The sequence below is a fragment of the Triplophysa rosa genome, linkage group LG18 (genome assembly GCF_024868665.1).
Source record: "Triplophysa rosa linkage group LG18, Trosa_1v2, whole genome shotgun sequence".
NCBI lineage: Eukaryota > Metazoa > Chordata > Actinopteri > Cypriniformes > Nemacheilidae > Triplophysa > Triplophysa rosa.
The window spans coordinates 5,696,981-5,707,462 of NC_079907.1; the positions used below are offsets into that span (position 1 = coordinate 5,696,981).

The window sequence follows — 10,482 nt, forward strand, 5'->3', positions numbered from 1 at the left end:
ATCAGAACCAAACGATTTTACATCACTGCGTGTTACTTCACAACAACGTAACGACGTGCGTGTTACGTCATCGCGGCAGCAACAGATGGGAGAGTGAACCAGAGTGAGCGATCCGGCGAGAGTGATACATTGTAACTTCAAATAATGGCTGAACTCAAGACCAAACAGACAGCGGGTGCCGGTCATTAGAAAGAAAGGTACTCCAACACGACATTCATCTTTATTCATATACTGTTTTATTCATCTAAATGTACTTCGATTGTTTTGTAGCGTGAACTGTAGATCGCGATGAGGAAGTACAGCCAACTACGCATTGTGTCTCTCTGTTTGCCTGTTTGACACTATCGCTATTTTTGCATGCCGTTGTTAATATCAGTTGTGCATCTATCGAAACAATAAATGTGCAAAAGATTTCAAATGATGCCTGATTTTAATAAGGAAACGACAGACATAGGTGGAGCTGTCTTGCGGCTTTCGTCCTTTGTTACTCGTGTGCAGATGATATTTTATAATATGCACTGATCATAGCGGTATATGTACAGAAAAATGATTCATTAACACGATTGTTATATCTGACATTGTGAGATCTCATCAATTAGATGTTGTGCTTGTACACCTGCATTGTAAATTTGACTGCAGGTTGTTTTGATATTACCAGTACTACTCGTTTCATACGTGATCTTCACAACAAACACTATTTTGCTCCTTGTTAGGGTGGAAATCTCTGCAGATTCCCTCATATTGCTGCAGGGGAAGACGGCGATCTGCCCTTATTTGGCTGTCAAATGCACAGATACACAATGTTGACAGAAAACAGGTAACGACCTTCATATCTTCCATGAGCTTGGAATTGTTCATGGTTTTTGCTGCAATGTGCACGAGTCTTGCATGAGTTACCACGAAGGCTTCTGCTGTTACCGGTGTATGCAGATCTGCTGTGCTACTTGATGTCTGGTGGTTATTTTTAGATGTTCTTTCAGAAGTCTGATCCTCTTGACTAGCTGCTATATCTGTTAAATGATTCTGTGCTGGATCTGAGCATCAAGACAGCTCTTGTGTTGGTGACATTTTTATTATGAAATAATCTTAATTCTGAGTCATAATCATGCAGTGGGCATATTGATGACTAATGGTTCACTCAAATGTGCAATGGTCCAACGCTGAAGAAATGTTTCGCAACAGCTGTTTGCAGTATTAAAAGGCACCTACTGCAGATTGCCTCTGCAATAGTCTGAAACACCTCAAACAGGCTTGGTTGTGTAATGCTGATGTGAATTACTCCGTGCATGTTAAATAAACCTTGTGCTCATGAAGGAAACTGTATGGTGATGATCTCTGTCAACAGGAAACGCAGACGCAGCTGTGATGGGGAGGAGGAGCCTCAGGTTTTGCCCCAGGCGAAAAGGTCCGGAGGTTATTCCTTTCTTCCTGAGGTTGGCCGTGATGTCTGGGACTCTGAGGTAGGCTACGTCGAACAAGACAACTCGTTGACACTTCAAGTTCATTCTAAAACGTATCAAAAATATTTTTGTATATAGTATGCAGTGTTGGGTAAGTTACTCTGAAAAAGTGATTAATTACTAGTTACTAATTACATATTCAATAGTGTAATTAGATTACTGTACAAATTACTCGCCCCAAAAAGTATTTAGTTACTTATTACTAATTACTTTCTATATCCTATATCATCTTGATTAGTTAAGTGATTCAAGGATAGTCATGAAACGGCTTATTTAATTCATTCAAATAAATAATATTAAACTACATAAAGTACTCTTATTAACTGACCAAAGTATTACAAATGTGAGAATTATACATTAAAGCACAGATTTTAAAGTTAGACTCTGAATTTTGATGTCAATTCCACTATTACACACACATATATTACACAGAGTATTTAGTTTAATTACATCAGAAGTAACTGTAATTAAATTACAGAAAAAATAAGAGTAATCCCTTACTTTACTTTTCCAAGGGAAAAGTAATTAAATTACAGTAACTAATTACTTGGTAACTAGTTACACCCAACACTGATAGTGTGTATACTGTACTCTTTATGCACATATTCTACATTTTCATACAGTATATGACTGTTAGATGCATGTGTTCAATACTGTATCCCACATTTCAATGTGTTTGACTTGAGATTTCCGAAGTCTGTTTAAGCAAAGCCACCATATTTGGCGGCCATATTTGCAACGTCTCTAGGCAGCTATTTTAGTCCTGAAAGACCAAGTCCATCCCATTTAATCACTGGCTAAACTCACATATATTTCTGTCCAGCTGTTGAACCTGAACTTATTTTTGTTTCTTTTATTCAGATTGGGCTAAAAAGACCTCCTTTGCTATTATGGCCGTATTAAACATTGCCCTTTTTCTCATTCATAGAACTAGAACTAGCAACACTTTTATACTATGCAACTGGTGCCAAGTAACTTTTTATATATTGATTTCATTAAAAAGATATTAGCTTGCTTAAAAAGATATATACAACATGGTTTGTTTACACTTGTCTTGTATGTAAACAATTATGCTAGTATGTTATGATGATTCACAATATTTTGAATTGCTCACTTTAAAGATCGCGTATCACAGGCAGTTTCTGCCAATCTCATATTAATCTTGAGTGCCTATACAGTAGTATTGCATACGTCGTATCTTCGAAGAGTATTTAGTTTGATCAAATTTATAAAAGAGGGATACAGCTGTACGATTATTTCCGGAAAACACGAGATGCGAGAGGTGGGACTAGTGGGAAGAGTGGGATGGAACTACAGCATGAGCAAGCAACACATCATCCCATTAATCCCATCGTGTTTTGTACATTATGCACGTACACGCCGATTGCCAACAAAACACAAACGTATGACTTAGTTTGACTTACCGTGTGCAGTTCATGTCCGGCATCTTTTAGCACTGGGACTGCACCATCAGTTCAAACGATCTCTAAATCCAGCGTTATATCCACCGTTTATGTAACATCCATCACTGAAATGCCGTCAACAAACAGACACACCTAAACTTCACTATCGCAAGAGTAACAAGCTGCAGCGCAGCCCATCTTGACGCAGCGCAGATAGGTAATGGGTCTCATTTGTCGGTTGGCTCGTGGGCAGGCTCTTTCTTTCGCCTTGCCATGCATTTCCGGGAGAATGGCCAATAAAATGAATATTTTGGAAAGTTTTTTATAATTCTGGATCCCTGTGTCGTCACAGGGATCCAGAATTATCCAGAAACTTTCCGAAACAAGTTGAAGTGCTGGGGGAGTGTATCAAGTACAGAAATACTACGTCATACGTCCAACTCGTTTTTTAACAAGTTGACCACGTTAAGCATGAGAAGCCAGCATGTTTAACAGCGTAAAGAAGTCAGAGTTCATGACATTGCATGATATAATTGTATCACATAACATTGTGGAAAACAGTTAACAGTCACAATAAACTGTTTTATTGAATACAACTCTAGTGTTGAATAAACTGTAAGTAATATCAGCTTTCTCTCAATTCAATACCATTCTTTTCATCCCAACAGTCTTCCAGCAGTGACAGCAGTGGGATTAGCAGTCCAGAGCAGATGACTGCGGCCAACTCCAGCATTCAGAGCAGTGACCAAAGACGACTCCATGTTTCCCAGGCTCCCTGCAGCCCCCTTACCCCCACCCTCACAGAAGATCCGGCCATCTCCTTGAGCCAAAACAACGTCTTGTACGACCACATCAACCGCATCTTGAGAGAGGCACACTTTAATAGCCTGCAGACTCGCAGTCAGCAGGGGCCGACGTGATTGCCAGTGACTCTTCTGACAGCCTTTGGCATAATGTACAGGGGACCTGTGAGAGGGACATTAGGGGCCAGTTTAAGGCCTGGCACAAACAGAAGCCCTCTAAATATGTTTGTTCTTTTTGCAGCACTTTTTTCATGTTCATAGTGGTTATGTGGGACTCTACTTGACGTGTTGACCATGAATGTCACATAGGTGCTATATAAAAGTAATATCAACATCAAGTCCATCTTAAAAATATTGCAAGTTCTTACAAGACTATATGAGCTCTGTCCCATTTATTCTACTAGGCCGCATGGTGCTGTTCTGAGGATGGGTGGTGTTTGTTTTTCTTTTTTTGACTAAGAACATACATTGTACCACTCTAGCACTTTTTTGCAACTTAAATAATTATTTTAAGACCTTTAAAATATTAAAATGAAAACTAAACCATATGATTATGTTTGCAGCCCTGCTTTGAATGTGAATTGGTCATTCCTGGAAGAATTGTGTTTACGGAATATCTGAAGAGTAACCGTGTCAGTTTGGGTCTCACAAGAATGTAGACTCTTCCAGGAAGTACATATCTAAAACTCAGGTCTAGAGGATTCTCTGTGTGCCATGAAGTGGTTGTTCCTGTTCCTTAGGAAGCCCAGAGACATTTGGACTATTGGGCTAAAATTTCATGATTAGACTCAGGTCTGTCGACATTATATAGCTCTTTGTCCGAGAAGAAAGGTTTAAGATGGGTTTTTAGGTGCAAACTGAAAGTGGAACCAAAAAATATTTGGACGCATAAAAAGAACAATATGAATATCATTGCATTAGACCAAGTTATTTGTTGTAAAGACAGCACAAAAATACCTGTTGAAGTAAAACACATTTGTTCGATTTTAAAGCGAGAACAAGAAATTTACTGTTTAAAATCTATGACACTTGTGTCTCAATTGTAGTATGGTTCAGGTTCAATGAAATTGCAGAGTTTGTTTTGACATGTACAGTAGATGCATTATTACAGCTGCTTGATTTGATATCTTTATCTAATGTACATTAATGGTATTCATATGATTGAATTCATATGAACAAGTCAAACGCTTATACAGGAAAAGGGCTTGAAATAGTTTAGTCAGTCCCTGGGTTCTGTGTAACGTGAGGACTTGTCTTCTATGGGCACGCCATAAAAAAAGACCTAAAGTTAGCCTACACCCAACTCAGCCCTCTACAGTGCTCCAAAGTCCTATCATTACTCATTAACACAACCCATTTTGCTTTTTTATCCATTGTTTGACCAACATATACAATGGCTCATATTATTTCAGAAAGGTATAGAAAACAAGTATGATGCAGTGGTCCTACAAAATGAAAATGCACAGAACCTTTGCAGTCGGCTTTAGTCCTGTTTAGACGTTTTACATCTTGTCTGAAGAACTTCTCAAACAGGCAGTTTAATTATTTAAGCCCAGGCACTGTGTGAACGTCTATTAGCTTTTGATGATGAGAATCATCCCTGCGATCAACATTCTGTTTTATATGTAGGACTGTACATAATACATAGCAAATGTACAGTATTTGAAATCATTGTTATTTTATGAAATGTTGCTCTAATGTAAATAAAAATAAAGTTTTTCTTAAATATATGTATATTTGAGAGCCTGATCACATGAGAACATTAAGACACTTGTTTGTTGAAATCTGCTTTTTCTCATTCCTCAGCATTAAATACTATAACATTTTCCCTCACACACACACACACACACACAAGAGACAGCAGTTTTACACACATATTTGCACATAAGTTAGACAGTTAAAGTTTTGGCAAGATTAAACTGTTCTTTGTGGGTGTCAACGTTTGTTCTTGTACAATACAAACTGGAAGACATAAGAGTACGTGCTTTTAGTAAGAAGCAAGGTTGTAGTGCAAATTCCAAGTATCGGCTATTTCTGGAAAACTGACGTTAAAGGTGAAGTGTGTTATTTCTGTACCAGTACTATCATTAAAAGAAACTTCAAAAATAATGACAATAAGATAACATGTTTAACGTTTTCTTTCCCCTAAAACTCATCTATCCAAACAAAAAAAACCCAGCAGCTCAGTCAATGTTGCTGAACAGGTGGCTGGTTAAACCGCTCACACAGCAATATTTTGTTCACACGTCAGAAAATTCTATCTATGAGCAGATTACTTGTCTCTGCATGTTAAACTGTTAAAAGATGAAAACAACTCCCGAGTCATTTCCTAATCGTATCTCAATGAATTGTACCATTACTGATCATAGACTCAATGAATCCTCTGTATGAATAGCAGCATTTCCACAGGTACACAGTGCATAGAGTAAACTGAAGTCAGAATCATGCTGTACATCTATTTTTGAGGAGTTTTAAGAATGATGGATCGCAGTTGATACCAAATTCCTGCATTACTTGAAGTATTCATGTGCATATAAACATGGTCATGAAACGCAAATACTGTATATACTGTTTCTGGTTATGCTTTCATTAAAAAAAACCTCACAGGCTGAATTTATTGAACAGAGTGAAGTATTCCGCCACATCAGCACAGCTGTCTGAATGAGGATTGATGATGAAAGTTGGCATCAGAGATTGAGGAAAGTGAAGGCAGACGTTTGCTCTTTGCATTGCTTGGGTCTACTCGAAGCAGGTGACTCTATAGTTCTGTCACTGCTTTTCTCACTCGCACAGTCTGTGTCTGTTGTGGCCTCCACACCGGTCTCGACAGGAACGGGCTCAACCAAACACACAGGTTTGCTTCTGTTCACTAGCTCCATCCCAGTGAAGAGCGACAGTCTGGACGGTTCTTGTATCTTGCAGCTGTTTCTCTCCTCTTCCTGTTCTCTTTTGATATGAGACTCAGATGCGGTGATGTTAGCTTGTGGGCGGTCTCTAGATGGCGGCTCCTCTGAAGGGATAACAGAAGTTGCTGTTTCTCCTAGTTGTCCTGATAGGAGCGGGTTGGTGAAAGATTTGGAGGGCTGCTCTGAAAGTGAAGAGCTGGAGGAGGCTGAACGTCCAGCAGAGTCACACCTGGGATGTGTGACGCAGCCGAGCAAAGCTTCAAACTGCCTTAAGAGCTAGAGAAACAAAATATACATTATTTGTAATCTATTTATATAATATCAAGTGAGTGTTAAACAGTACTTTTGTAATCGTGCTTAATAGAAACTATGAGATACTGAAGTACCAGCTTCCTCCCAAGAAGTCACAGTTGTTTGGCTCACAGTACCTTGGTTGCCTTGTTAGCGATAGGGCCTGCTGTTCCTTCACTAAGCTGTGCAAGGCGTTTGTGTGTGATATTGAAAATATGGTCTAGGGAGAGGAAGTCTGATGACATCAGGCAGGCCAGAGCACATAGCGCCCTCTGTAGGTGATTAGGAAAATTTGACATTAAACTGTCAACAATCACCCATTTAGTTAAAATGATGTTATGAACTCAAATGAGCTTACCATTTGGACAGTTTGTGAGTGGTCCTGGAGTTTGCGAGACAGAAGTTCAACTACCACCTCACAATTGAGAGTGGAACATCTAAAACCAGATACAGAGGACAAACAAATTATTCTAATTCTAATTATGACATTGAAATTGTCAATAAAATAAAATAAACAACTTTCATGTGAAATATCGTGAATTGTTACGCTCATTATAATGCATGAATGTTCGTAAATCAATATTCAGTTTGACTACCCAAACTGATGCCAAAATCAACATTCGCTGAACTTGAGGAATCATGAATGATTTACTCTTTGATGAAGTGTTGGCTCTCCTCTCTGGATAGGAAGACTTTAGAACCGCCGGTCAGACTGTTGATAAGTGCCATCTCCTGACCGCAGTCTCCCAGCTGCATAGCTTCCACACTGAATCCAATAAACACAAATACATCACAACAGCCAAGCAAATCTGCCATGAACACACCTGGCTTATATTTCACCTCATGATCAGAAGAAAGAAAGAAGAAAATCTTATCTTGCTTAAATAAAAGCCTAATTTAGGATCTCTTACCGCTCTGCTAGGTCACCACTCTCCCGACTTGCCCCTGAATGGCTGCCCGAGCCACCCGACTTACTGCTCCTGCCCACCGAGGTCTGGGTGACTGGCACGTTCTCTTGGGAGGAATTGTGGGAGAAGCTGTGGCGGCTGTCTGTTTCCTCCCAGCCTCCTCCGGCCTGCCCTGGACACCTGTGAGATGCTGTGAGACAGAGAGACATTAGGGCTTTAAATTCATTAACATGCATTTCTGAATGGAGATTGTGCTCAGCTCACCTCTGTGGCTGTGGGATTGGATGTTGTAGGCACACGCTGGCACGGCCAACTCCACGGTAGCAGAAGGGGCCACCACGGCGTGGTAGTGGTTATCATGGAGACGAATTCCAGGATGCTCTGCTGGAGGAAGGACGGCGCTGGCGACCACTTCCGCAGCTCTCTGAATCTTGTCCAATAGAGTCGTTCCACCTCAACGGGAGCGGAAAAACGTAAGAGGAAACGCGTCAGGATGACTTGCAAATGCAAACGATACAAGTCATGGTGGTTGGCTCTGGACTTGGATGAATGACATGAATTGGCTGATTCTTACTGGACTCTGTCTTTCCTGGGCTGTATCCAAACCCCTGCATGCCAGACCTGAGGGACGCAGAGCCCATTCCTACAAAAAAAGAAAGAGTTTATAGAGATTAAAGGCACTGCTCGAAAATGACTATTCTGTGGTATGGGCAACCTTCATAGATCATTCACCTACATCCAAATGTTGCTATAAACACAGATGCATAGTATTGCAGCATATGTTAAAGCAGGTTTATGAACATCATAGCAACGTTTTTAAATACATAAAGTATCAAAACCTATATCATTTAGAAACACAAATATTTTGTCAGGTACAAACAGAATATGCAAGGGTCACTTACCCATGGATGTTGTCACTTTTTTGCATGGAGCGACTCCAGAATCCAGAGACATGGTATCATTAAAGAGAAGACTGGCCAACTCCTGTATTAACACAAATGCTGGTATCACAATATGACAGTTAGATATATGCATAGTGTCAATCAGAGGAGTATTAAAGCAACATTTTACCTGAGCAGAGCTTCTGACTTTCTGAAAGGGGGCATTCCCATGGATGGGGTCCGGGGGGCCACTGTACACTGTACACAGAGACACAACACTATCACAAGATTTGTCACAAAACATGTCAACGTGATATAAAAAAAACGAATGTTGTACTCAATCAATCATACACTATTGTACCGTATCAACTTTTGAGACCTTCTTACCAATCACTTCCTGTATAAATGTAGCATTCCGTCGAAGCTCTGTGAGGAAGTGAGGTGGTCCATGGCTACATAAATGTAAGAGAATCTTCAGGACCTTAAAAAAAGTAAAGTGGTACATTGTTTTTTTTTTAAACAATTTCACAGACCTTAAAGGGTTAGTTCACTCAAAAATGAAAATTCTGTCATCATTTACTCATCCTCATGTCATTCCAAACCTGTATGACTTTCTTCCGCAGAAACCAAAAGAAGATATTTTGAAGAACGTTGGAAACCAAACAACCCTGACCCCCATTGACTTCCATTGCACGGACACAAAACCACTGATACATTTCTCAAAATATCTTCTTTTGTGTTCCACAGAAGAAAGAGTCATATGCAGGTTTTGAACCATATAAGGTTGGAAAAATGATGACAGAATTTTTATTTTTGAGTGAACTACTCCTTAAACCTACAAGGTTTAAAACCTACAGTACAACCTTGCAGTTACTCCATCTCACCTTGAGCTTGACATGGCAGGACTCCACCTGCAGTCTCTCCAAGAGGTACTCCAAAAGACACTGGCAGCAGCCCACAGACTCATGGGAAATTTCTTAGGTTTCAGGAGTTAAGGTCCACATGTCAGAAAGTTTACTATTTTGTCTTACACTAGACTTTGCTGTGAAGCTGGAAAAGGATACTACTGATCTCCTCAAAGAGATAACCTGGACATGGCGATTCGTCATCTGCTGTAGCTCTCATGAGGGTGGGCACCTGAGAAAAAGAAAAGAAGACCAACCTGTCCACAAACCCGCTCCTTTATGACACCTTTGTCCATATTTATTACAGCAATATGTTCACAGTGTTTTTTTTTTAGAAACAACACACACTAATATTAAAATATCTGAATCCTCTGACATAAAGTACTGTGGTGGTACCATGGTATCAGACGGCAATGACAGTACTGAAAGAAAGATGACTATATTAATGTACAGTACAATGACATTTAAATACTCAAAGGCATTTCTAAGTGTAACATAATACTGCTTTAGTACGTGTATGAAAACGGTGTTATTGCCAACATACGGGTTGTAAAAACAAGAGTAACGTTAGTACCATCGGTAGCTATTAGTAGATATTTCATTCTGTGCTAGTTTAAGCTATCAAAAACAACATGGGAAATTAACTGTTGTGAAAGACAGTTCAACTAACGTCATATTTCGTATTTTACTTTTATATATACGTACTTTTTGTAAGAAGCCCAGTCGTTCCAGTAATGTAGCCATGATGTGGAGTAATATGTTTATTCCCCGGTCTGTGTTTCATTTCTCACAGGGCGGATGACCAAGATTATTTACACGCGAGCCTCTGCATAGTGCGCCCACTCGCACTCGATGTCTGATGATTTTATTTTTAGGCTGTTTTTAATTATAGTTCAGAGTCAAATATACGCAAGAGTTAAAAACT

At 39.6% G+C, this 10,482-nt stretch overlaps 2 protein-coding genes across 3 annotated transcripts; one reads left to right on the forward strand and one right to left on the reverse strand.

Annotated features, from left to right (window-relative positions):
* Nucleotides 1-67: 67 nt before the first annotated feature.
* On the forward strand, nt 68-4,214 carry si:dkey-21c1.1 (uncharacterized protein LOC100150256 homolog). Its single transcript, XM_057357741.1, has 4 exons — nt 68-197; nt 714-817; nt 1,346-1,460; nt 3,532-4,214. Exons 2-4 carry the CDS (start codon nt 786-788, stop codon nt 3,781-3,783), a joined length of 399 nt encoding a protein of 132 aa, XP_057213724.1. The 5' UTR covers nt 68-197; nt 714-785; the 3' UTR covers nt 3,784-4,214.
* Nucleotides 4,215-5,775: 1,561 nt separating this feature from the next.
* Nucleotides 5,776-10,368, reverse strand: tepsin (TEPSIN adaptor related protein complex 4 accessory protein). 2 transcript variants are annotated; one of them, XM_057357732.1, is made up of 13 exons: nt 10,263-10,368; nt 9,717-9,789; nt 9,537-9,628; nt 9,040-9,133; nt 8,843-8,910; nt 8,674-8,755; nt 8,346-8,414; nt 8,036-8,224; nt 7,775-7,961; nt 7,516-7,629; nt 7,222-7,300; nt 7,001-7,135; nt 5,776-6,848 (listed from the first exon to the last, which is right to left on the reverse strand). In XM_057357732.1, exons 1-13 carry the CDS (start codon nt 10,299-10,301, stop codon nt 6,354-6,356), a joined length of 1,716 nt encoding a protein of 571 aa, XP_057213715.1. In that variant the 5' UTR covers nt 10,302-10,368; the 3' UTR covers nt 5,776-6,353. The 2 variants fall into 2 exon arrangements, with proteins under 2 accessions (XP_057213715.1, XP_057213716.1); XM_057357733.1 differs by having other exon boundaries at nt 9,717-9,814; nt 10,263-10,356.
* Nucleotides 10,369-10,482: the final 114 nt, after the last annotated feature.

Excerpts from the sequence above, each read along its gene's own strand:
- tepsin (XM_057357732.1), bottom strand. The coding sequence starts at position 10,301 with ATGGCTACATTACTGGAACGACTGGGCTTCTTACAAAAA. Across the intron at positions 9,629-9,716 it reads TCTCTTTGAGGAGATCAGTA|AAATTTCCCATGAGTCTGTG; the intron begins GTATCCTTTTCC and ends CTGAAACCTAAG. Across the intron at positions 8,225-8,345 it reads CCCAGGAAAGACAGAGTCCA|GTGGAACGACTCTATTGGAC; the intron begins GTAAGAATCAGC and ends GCTCCCGTTGAG.
- si:dkey-21c1.1 (XM_057357741.1), top strand. The coding sequence starts at position 786 with ATGCACAGATACACAATGTTGACAGAAAACAG. Across the intron at positions 818-1,345 it reads ACAATGTTGACAGAAAACAG|GAAACGCAGACGCAGCTGTG; the intron begins GTAACGACCTTC and ends CTCTGTCAACAG. Across the intron at positions 1,461-3,531 it reads GTGATGTCTGGGACTCTGAG|TCTTCCAGCAGTGACAGCAG; the intron begins GTAGGCTACGTC and ends TCATCCCAACAG.